Source organism: Mya arenaria, chromosome 11 (assembly GCF_026914265.1).
Source record: "Mya arenaria isolate MELC-2E11 chromosome 11, ASM2691426v1".
NCBI classification, from domain to species: domain Eukaryota; kingdom Metazoa; phylum Mollusca; class Bivalvia; order Myida; family Myidae; genus Mya; species Mya arenaria.
The window spans coordinates 11004254-11015450 of record NC_069132.1 but is presented as its reverse complement, the minus strand read 5'-3'; the positions used below and the strand labels follow the sequence as shown (position 1 = coordinate 11015450).

At 33.7% G+C, this 11197-nt stretch overlaps 1 protein-coding gene across 1 annotated transcript; it reads right to left on the bottom strand.

Annotated features, from left to right (window-relative positions):
- Window positions 1–1153: 1153 nt before the first annotated feature.
- LOC128207340 (uncharacterized) lies at window positions 1154–9497 on the bottom strand. The gene is made up of 4 exons (XM_052910199.1): window positions 9384–9497; window positions 3313–3468; window positions 1974–2027; window positions 1154–1493 (listed from the first exon to the last, which is right to left on the bottom strand). The coding sequence occupies exons 1-4, from the start codon at window positions 9433–9435 to the stop codon at window positions 1375–1377; spliced, it is 381 nt and encodes a 126-aa protein (XP_052766159.1). The 5' UTR covers window positions 9436–9497; the 3' UTR covers window positions 1154–1374.
- Window positions 9498–11197: the final 1700 nt, after the last annotated feature.

The window sequence follows — 11197 nt, the reverse complement described above, 5'->3', positions numbered from 1 at the left end:
CGTACCCATCCCGAACGTACCAAAATAAGATTCGTCCCCCTACTATATTGACAGTTCATTTTGATTGTTTCAAATCCTTAGCTGTCTTGATGTTTGATTCATTTTAGATGCTATTTGGAGATAAACTATGTGACATTGACAAATACACTTTTGCTGAGCCAAAAATGATACATTATTTGTGAACATTTTATATAGTTATAGCAATTAATTTGAATGTGAATGTAAACTTAGGTGTGTGGTATGGCATAGTTTTTGTATCAGGTGTTACGAAAAGTATCACTTCTCCCTAAAGTCTCCCCACTTCTCCCTAAATTGACTGAAGGGAGAAGTCACTTCTCCCAAAAATTTCAGCCTAGTGAGAGCCCTGTAAAGGCCTATTATTTGCATTATATTTAAATAATTGTTATCTAACTTCATTAATTTAGTATGTAAGATAGTTGGGAATACATATCCAAAGTTTCATTGCAATAACTGATTTATTTACTGAGATAATGACTTAAAGGTGCTTACATGCAAAACCTTAACCAAGGTGTGACTTCGAATAGTCGAGCTAAAAATCCTAAATGCTTTGCATGTTTATTTGGTGTTATTCAAGGTAAAATAATCAGTTTATTTAAACACTGCGGATAGCATGTGTTACCACTTTAATGTTTCACATCCAATGACATTTTGCATGCATTATTTACTAGTTCAATATTGAACTTTGCCGCCTTAATTTACATTTACTGAGTTAACTGGTTGGATTTATTTTATATGACAACTTCATTTATCTTAAAATTGTAACTTTTTGAATGTTCTATTTATTTATTTTGTTTACGCTTGGTTTGATTCATGCTATAGCAGTGGATGCTGTGGATAACTACCTATACATCTTTACATTGTGTGAATGTGACTTTAAAGGCAGGTATGTGGCTCATCTAGTCCATGTGGTGAACTACTCTGTGTAGGAGAAGTCAAGTTATTTATTTTGCAGCAAATGATGTGCAGCAAGATGTATCGCTGATTAAATGACATGCCAAATCCCATATCCATTGTTTCTCCTTCAAACAAATCACCCATCAACATTGCTAGGATGCAGTCTGAATCCCCATTTTAATAATGGATTTTGGTTGTATCTTAATTACCTTAATTTTGTATAAATCACACAAATAGCAACTTTTAAAGTAAATTTAATATAATTCAGACACATCAAATCCTTTTAAAGTCTCTACTTTATTATTTTATGTAAGTCTTTGAAAAATGTACTTTCCTTTTCAACAATTGTAATTCCAATATGTAACTTCAATCAATTAAAAACACTTTCAATGATCAGATGTTATATACTGTTAAGATGACAAATTCTTAATAACCATCATAGTGTTCATGGTTTGTAGTTTAATCATCCACACGGAAATCAGCCATTTTCCAGGGTACCAAACGGTCGAAGCCAGACCCGAGTTGGTAAGGCTCAACCTGTGGAGGGTTGTACACCCGTGGACGCTCATGAGGTGATTCTGAAATTGTCAAGAACAATCAATTCAAATGTCACAATCAATACCATAAAGGTTAACAAAAAACATGCAAAAGGTAAGTCAAAACATTGAACTACCGGTAATTAACTTTATGAACAATAGAAACTTACACATTCATGTACTGTATATTATTGAAGTACCAGAAAGTACTAGTCTATACTGAAAACCTTCACGAGGCAGTATAATTGTGCTTTCATCAGCAAAAAAGAGTGCATGGTGAAAAAAATTGACAATTACTTTTTCTGCCGAACTACATGTACTGTTTCTTTAATACAATTTAACCCGTTGTTACAAATTTGTTTTGTAATACCATGACTTGGTTAGAATTTCTTTTTTTGTTGTTAACAGTTCTCATCCACACTTCAGAAATTAATTTGTCAGGAACTACTTCTACATGACAAATCTTATCATTATATATTATCATCAATAAAGATTTCAAGTCAAAAGTCAAGTGAATATTACCAAAAGCGGCAGCAGCCCTCTTCTTCCCCATGATCTTGTTCTGTTTAGTTTGCACTGAAAACAACAGAATTAATGAATAAATTCAGTTGTCCTCATTCTGTTGAACATAAGGTTTAAAGCAGTCAAGTAAACAAAAGATTTTTTTTTGAAGACTTTCTGCCATTGTTTGGTCATACTTAAGTGTGAAATAATCTATGGCAGACATGAATTTAGTAGTTTTGGACTGGAGATGTACCAACAATGAAAAAGTTAAGCCTATACAAAAGTGAGATCGTTCTTGGAAAACATAAAGAAAGTTTATATTGTATGAAGTTCCTAGGCCCACACATTCTTCAATTATTTATTGAAAACTTTAAGCTCAAGGTCACTGTACCTGGGAAAGCAAAAAAATAGGAGCCACCCACTGGTCATGACAAACTGGCAACCTCAGACACTGATTTTTTCACCTCAAGGTCACTGCAACCTTGACCTTTGACTAATAGTCTCAAAATCATAAGGGGTCATCTTCTAGTCTTTACCACCCGGCATTCAAAGTATGCAATCCTGGGTGCAAGTGTTCCTTAGTTAATGAGTTGAAACCAATTTACAGCTTAAGGTCACAGCCAACAAATGCCTTTACCTGAAAGTCACTGCGACCTTGACCTTTGACCTAAAAATCAATAGGGGCCAACTACTAGTCCTGACCAACTCACACATCAAGTATGAAAATCTTGGACCCAAAGGATCTTCATGTATTGAGCAAAACATTTTTTCACCTCAAGATCACTGAGAATTATGAAATCAATCAGGATTCATCTACTGGTCAAGACCAACCTGCATACCAAGTATGATGTTCCTTGGTCCCAGCATTCTATAGTTACCGGGTATTAGACGAAAACAAAGTGTGACAAACTGACAGGCGGACAGGGCAAAAATAATGCCTCTGCATAAATAGGGCAGAAATAATAAATGATGTTATTTTTTTAGGTGCCACAAAACCAACAACACAAAGTAAAGAACATTATAAAATTTGCTAGATTAATGAATTTTGCATAAAATTAATACATCAAGCTGTGCTTGTTGTTAATGAAGCTACAATGATTGCCGATCGAGTAAACAATGTACACAAACAGTAAAGCAGACAAAAAGTCAAAAATGATAAACAGCTAAAATATCATATCTGTAGCTTGAGTTTTTCAAACTTTTATCTATTTCATGTTATGGACCAATGCTTTTTATGTGTTAATACAACATGTTATTGATTTTATAACAAAAATAGGATATGTGTCTTTAAGATTTCTGATGCCTTATATGTGTGTCATAACGAATAAAACCCAATTAAATGGTAAAAGTAACTTACATGAGAAATATACAGCAAACATGACGGGCATCGTGATAAATGTTGCACAGAACACCACTCTTCTCACAAATGGTGAGTTTGTGTAGTGGAAGTTGTAAGGAAACTCAGCAAGTTTTCTGTTCAATGTAGCTGGCGGTTGATAAACTCTGTAGGTTCCTGAAGGAAAAAATATAATGAAGACATGAACAATTTAATAGAAAATAAAGCTGTTTTTATTATTAGCCTATCAGCTTTTCATCATATATCCTGTTGTTTTTCCAGTAACTTTTTCACTGAATAAAACTAAATATGTTTATCAGATTTGATACAACCCTGTAAGCATTTAACAACAAATTATAATTTCATCAATTACAGTAAATGGTGGCTTCTGTTAAACATGTGTATGGTGAAATTTTGTTTTCTCACTGCACTGAAAAGAAAACTACCGTAAATGACTGGGTATAAGACGATAGGGGTTTTATTCTGCTTCAAATGAATCCTTAAAACAAAGATTCTTCTTCATTTTAAATGAAAAAGGGCAGTCTATGCCGCTTGAGAAACTCTGCCTTCGTTTTATTACCGAAGTTTGATTAAGTATTAAGTTTCCTCAAACAATTTGACAAACCTGTTTACAATATAACGTTTTGACAGTGCTCCATCAGGGGGCGATTTAGTGAATTGTTTTTTTTGAAGAAAGTTAAGGCTCAATCAAACTCTAGCAAAAGACCGAAGGCGGTGCTCTGTTTAAGGTTTAGGTTTACACATGTGGAAATTTCTCCTCATTTTTAATGTTTGAGGAAGTGAAGCTCTGGAATCAGTGATATCACATTGGCAAATTTGCCAACTGTCTATAGAATATAAGGCCTTTTTTATTTGATTCTATGTTTTACGAACACCGCCGCTCAAAAAAACTCATTTTTGAAATAAAAATAAAATCGTGATTTCGTTGTTTTTTTATTTCCGCCGATGAAACTTTATCGGGGCAAATCATTAAAAGCAGAGGACATTGCAATAGCTGTAAAAATATTGATGCAAACATTTCTGAAAAAGTTTAAGCCAATGAAAAACATTCATTGGATTTGCAGGCTGGTGCTAAAAACCTGATATCCGGTACCTGGTATCCCCCGGTATCACTTTCTGATAACGAATTATGTTGATATCAGGGTTAATATCAGATGATAAATCCAAGTATCCACGGTCCGTTATTAATTGCTTTTTGACAACCAATGCAATCTTTAAATAACACGGTATCAACATAATCCGGTATCATAAACTGTGATAACGGCTTTTCTCGATATCGTTACCTGGTACCGTGTTTTAGCTCACCTGGATAATCCTTTGTGGTGACTTCCGGTTTATTTCCGGATTATATCAAAGTATAATAACAGCGATAAATTTGAACTAATTATCGTTCCAGGTCTATTATTTATTAATTTTTATTAGATTTGTCATTTAAATAAGTTTATATAACATTATTGTGATATAATTTGAATGTCATGAGCTATAAATCGGTTGACTGTTTAACTGGACAGTTTAGTTCTGGTGGGTGGGGTAGATGGTTCAGAAAAGACTGTGGTTACTATTCTTATTGGAGTATTATTAATAACAAAAAAATATCATCTATTCTAAAACATTTATTTTGAAAATTAACACAAATAATACATTAGGCTGTTTTACTATCTGACAGTGATAATCTATAATGAGGAATCTGTATGTACATTACCAGGTACAGTTTAACTATGTAATAGTCTTATGAATGAACATATATAAATCATCATCAATATAAATTATGATATTTATACTGCTCTGTGTGCTTTATTACTATGTAATAAATTTTTTACTTAGAAAGAGTAATTATGTTATGCTGTCACCTTTGTAGTGTTCTCAGCTTCTGAATGATTTGTTACTAGTTAGTAATGTTATAACATTATGATGGCCACCGGACTAGTCACATACACCCAGGCCTGGAATTAAATCGGGGTCCAGATTGTCTTAAAAAAAATATACTTTTAATGTTCCATTCCTTTCTTTACAGATACTGAGACCATCACTTTCAATGAAGAACATCACTACAATCGGTTGGGCTGCTAGATTGGTAGCAACATGATGTAAGCTAGTGCCTGTTGGTTGGGCATATATTGCTTACTGGACCGCTGTATTGGATGGACCATACGTGTTGGTTGAACAACAGTTACTATAAATGGTTGGACCAGAAGTGTTGGTTGGACCACCAGTGTTGATTGGACTGCTTGTTGGACAGAATGTGTGATGGACAACTAGTATTATTTGAATCACTGTTGGATAGACAGCTTTTGATTTATCAGACAGCTAGAATCAGTTGATTTACAAGTTCCTGGATCGCTAGTTCCTGGCGGATAAATATTCCCTGTATAGAAGGAAACAAAAAAGCTCTTTTGCTTACTGTAACTATGACATGTTGGTGAATTGGTATCAGACAATTTCCAGCCAAGACAACACAGTAAAGTGATAGCCGATTCCTTAAACTCTAAATGGCAAATAAATTTACTGAAAATAGTTGATTTTTTTTAGATCACTTGTCTATTATAACATGCATTTACAAGGTATAAAGAGTGATTAATAAAAATATGAAGTGAACTTGTCAGATAAAGCAAAAACAAATGTGCACACACTTACATAGTGACTTGACATTAAAATAGAAAATCACAGAGAATACAGCATAGCTTTAGTCATTCTAAAATGCCGTCCAGGCTTTTTTTTTTAATGATGGTTAGCCTGGACGTCATTCATAACAAAATTCAAAAACATGTAAAAACTGTATATCAAATGAAATGTTCTTCATTTGAATTCTGTGGCTTAAGACTGCCAATAAATACCTTAATTCTTATCAATAACCATATCTATTTTGCAAATTCACAAGCTATTTCTTCAAAAAAAGTAATTTAAATACCTGATTTCAGTTGACAGGAGCTTTCTTACTGCCAAAAAGAAAAAAGGTTACACACAACTATACTTTTGGGTTTAAATCTGAAGTAGTATTTTTAGTCTGGATTACCTTCCCCTAACACTATCATTAACAGTTACCACACTTTTGTATTTAATGAATTTGAAAAACATTTATCGTCACATACAGGATTCAAGATTTATTTACAAACTATTCTAAGGGCAATGTGGACAATGCATACTATTATACATATGTATATAAAATAAGACTAAATATTAAAAAAACATGTATATCAACAGCATTGTTACACTAAGTGAATCAAAATGTTTTGTGTAACCTATTAATCACAATTTGACCTCAACACGACAATCCAAGTTTAAAATAATTTTTTGCTGACTTATCAATTTATAATGTGTATATATATATATATATATATATATATATATATATATATATATATATAGTTTCGCTAGAACAGATGTTTCATGATGATATTTATATTAACAAATACCTTATTCCTCACATTAGAAAACCTATACAAAACTCAACTAAAGGGAATCTTCAGGTAATTAATATTTTTAAAGGAATTGATAGAAAAACGTAATTACAGAACATTGTTGTTTGCTTTTTTTTCCGACTAGAGTGCATTTTATTGTCAAGCTTAAAGCTTATATAGGAAAACAACTAGAGTCAGAATTGTTGTGTGTTTTTTAAAAGAACTATATTGGTAAACAGAAGTAACACTTATGTGTTTAAGGGGTTAAAACATGACAAAGCCGGTCCCCTGTGTGAGAATTGGCCTTCATGCTCTTATAGAATATGCCTCAGGTTGTTATGAGACACTTGTGCAATCTTCGCCGACTTTACATTTAAAATGTCATCTTATAGAAGGTCAGATGCCCAGTTTGTGACAAACGCGCCAGCGGTTCAAAGAGACGCTATAAAATTTAACAAAGCTTATAAAGGCAAACCGGTAATTTCCCCCAGTATTTTCATTTCTGTCTGTAGTGGCCACTCAGAGCCCAGTATTGATAAACCCGCCTCTTTGTATGATGAACCTGCCTCTGGCTAACAGTTGCATGTATGTTGATAGTTCAGTTATTGATTAGATTCAAGATCGTGTGCGTATGAGTATGAATGTAATAAAGCTATATTAAACCATCCCGTTTTGGGTCTGTTATATACATTACACTGACAACATTACACAGTCATACAAAGTAAAAGCACACATATAGTATTTATAACGTATGGTCGTTTTTAGACGGGAGGCTAGGTGCGTGTGGGAAAGGGGAAAGAAATGTAGAAATGTTTTTATGTCAATAGATGGCAATTAAAAACCTCCAAATAATTGCAGAATTTCAAACCTTTATGGCAGGTTTTTGTCAACACACTTACAAATGGTCGTTCACTGGGGAACACCAGAAAACTAACTCGCCTACTGGTAGGAAGAAGGTAGGGAGGAGAGAGCTCGTAGAGTCATCAGTTGGTACCTTAGGTTGCTCTTACCACAAGTTTGTGACAAGTAGTACTTGAAAAAGGTTTTTTGTTGTGCGTCAGAATCTGGATGCTTTAAAGACACCAAACAAAGGATATGAAGCATACAAAAGTCCAAAGACATCCAAGTGAGCGCAAATGAGGGGTGAATTACAAGAATAGAAAATAATGAAAACGAATTGAAAAAAATGCCATGCATGCAAATGAAAATTCTTCCAATACTCTGCATGATAACATTCCACAAACTGAACAATATTGCTATTTGATTCATTTTGCAAAAACTAAATGTCTTTATTCCAATATACTAACAAAAGTAATTAATGTTTGGAAACACTTCATTCTTATTTTATTTTGAATAATTTACAGATTTACAATACAGCATTTAAGTTGCCTTAACAAAACTACTGCCAATGACACTACAGCTCGTACTAAAGTAACTAATAGTCATGTGTAACCTTAAGCAGAGAAAAGAAAATGCATTTGGATATTCTCGGCTACATTCGTTAAAGAAAACAATAGTGTTTGGTGAATTTTGATGGTGTTTGAAAATGCATGTTGTTTTAACAATTCGGAACATGATTATTTTATAATATATAGTGCAATTGATGTAAAAAGGATTACTTTTAACAGGTACAGTCTTCTTTTTTTGTTTTAATACTAAGACTAAATTGGAAAATTCTTAATAAATGTGCGACCAAATTTTGATCGGCATTTTGAACATGTTTACGAATTTGTTATGAATGACGTCCAGGCTAACCATCATTAAAAAAAAAAGCCTGGACGGCATTTTAGAATGACTAATCATAGCTTTTGCTTAGTCCACCTAAATGGCCGTCGACGAGTCTTTTGACGATTTTTTTAATATGGCAGACTCATGACGTCCACCATCCCAGCAAAAAGTAGCAGGCGGTCCTTGCGCAGAGAATCCTCGCGGCCACAATTTTGAAATTATTTCCGTTATAAATTCAAATTTCTACGAAAATATTATTGCCCACTATTAAACACATATTAAGTTATGTCAGTATGCCCCAAAAACATGTTAAGTTATTATAAAACACTTACAAGTGTCGATTGTTAATCAAGTATCCAGATATCGGTAAATCTGGGACAAATCTGACTGGTTGTGTACATGTATAAGAGTATTCATGCCATAATATATTAATGTGAAAATAACAACTCTAATGACAAATTAAATCCAGTTCAGATCACTGTCCGATAAAAATTGAACAACTTTGTCATTATTATTCAACATCAATGCATATTATTACAGTATATCATTTCGCCCGTTGTTAAATGGTAGAGAGTTGTAGCGTTACAGGGATACATAAGAAATGTCAAAATAATAAAAAAAGTATCCCTGATCGCTCATTATTGTAGCTATAAAGCTTTTGCTTTTCTGTGTTTTTTTTTCCCGACCAAAACATAAAATTCCAGAAAAGTAATTTTATTTTTATTTCCTCCTCCTCCGACACTTCACAACTCTTGCCGTTCGTAAAACATATAATTAAAAAAAAGGCCTAATAGGTAAAATAAATAGTAGACTCTGACCTCTAACGACTAATCGAGAAAGGCGGGTGGGGAATGAAAAACTTGCTTGTAGAATGAAAAACTAAGATTTCAGATATATGTTAAACAGACGCATATTTCACCGATTGCATCACATTTAATTGCTTACCATCACTATTAAAAACAGGCGTCGGCCGAAACTGAGAGTTGCCGGCACCCATAGTTACTCTTATCTGCAGCAAGGGTCGCAGTCGACCTGTCTGCGCTCAACCCAAATTTTGTTGTTAATCGATGATTTTTAATAGCAAATCAAAACGTCGCATAGTGGAATTTGACGGTCAATTTGGAAAAAACCCTAAGATAATCGTGTTTAAAAAAGGTGGGCGTAAAGGAAAAAATCAGGCAGTTGATGTTCATTTAACTACCTCGGTATTGTATGTTTCCAGTGGTGGATCTTCCATGCAGGCTTTAAAAGCTCTTCAGAGCTTGTGTTCTATATGTTGTAAACCCGACTTTATAAATAAATATTACTTGACTTGACCTGCCTTGATGCAGCTAGCACACTGATGGGCATGGCATTGCGCTCTATCAATGCACTTAAGGCTCTGCTCAAGCATAACCGGGTCCGTATTGTTATTACGTTTAATATATTTGGTGCACGTGTTTTGTTTATTTTGAACTATAATTACGAAGAATGGGGCTATATCCAGACGGAGGTGATTGACAGGGTTCATAGAATTTTTATGCAATTAAGTGGGTTCTGAACGTCAAATGTAAGATTTCTTGACACGATATTGTCTAGATAAGGCTCAATATTTATGCGAAAAGCTACAGAAACAAGCTCAGTAGCATTTTTTTAAACATAAACCCGGTTTAATGGCACTTAAAATGTGTTTTTTTACGTTCTCGATACACAGTTTAAATGTCATTTCCATTTACTCTTCTCAAATCAAATCAAATTTTGTTTTCAGTCGGTAAGACATAACAGAGAAAACATTAGCTATGAATAGCTATTGACCGACTAGGCCATTGCTTTAAATAATCGTCTATAATAATAAGTAATAATGTTAAAATGCACCATTTTGAACCTAAAAATTTCTTGGCACATCTAGCTGTATCTTGATTAATATGTGGACGTCAACTAAAACAATAAATTTTCGCCCTTTCCCTTCAGTGATAGTACCCATGGCCAGCACAGTCTCAGAGATCGGAAACGATGTAAGTTGTAGATCTATGTATATCGAAAAAAAGATGCAAGAAGTCCCACTGTGGGGAACGGACAACGGATATAGCTCCAAAATCGATAAGTTAACAGAAACATATGCAGTTTGTTGTTTCTCTTTACCAGAGGAAAGATGTTGCTGTATTAACGCTTATCTACCGTATCCACAAATGAAACAAGTGTTTGAACTAATAGCTGAATGCTAAATTTGGTGTATGGTGTAATTTATAATGCCTACGATTTAGCAGACCATGACAAATGATACTTTAAATCTGAGATTATCACCTCAAGACTCACAGAATTTCGACAGGTTTTGTTATTTTTTGGAAATATATCGAATAAATAAAACATCTGAATCGAAGGATTTTACAAGCATACGGTAAACTGTTTTTATTTTTTTAAAGATATGCCCTTAGAAATGTTCACAGTACTGTTCTGGGGACAGCCGTATTATGTATTTAGGATAGTTTCAAAGTTGAGAAATGCTTAAATATCAAGGTTGGACACAATACATATTTTTTTACTGAAGTGAACGAGCAGAGACCATTATGCTGTTCTAAGTTATAACAACATCGTCCCAAGGTTAGAAAAAGCTGCACGTGTTTCCAAATGATCACAGTATCTCATTCCGTACTGATGATTTTCTGTGTGCAAAAACGTACCTACTTGATTTACAAAGCAATATCATATATTCGTATAGAAAACACCACGTAAATTATGCGGCCATATGTTTTGCGATCCTCAATAAATCTGATTACCGG

Bases quoted from the DNA above. Each gene is read 5' to 3' on its own strand.
- LOC128207340 (XM_052910199.1), bottom strand. From the start codon at position 9,435: ATGGGTGCCGGCAACTCTCAGTTTCGGCCGACGCCTGTTTTTAATAGT. The intron at 3,469-9,383 runs GTAAGCAATTAA...TTTTTCCTTCAG, and splicing joins GCCTGTTTTTAATAGTGATG to GAACCTACAGAGTTTATCAA. The intron at 2,028-3,312 runs GTAAGTTACTTT...TGTTGTTTTCAG, and splicing joins GTTTGCTGTATATTTCTCAT to TGCAAACTAAACAGAACAAG.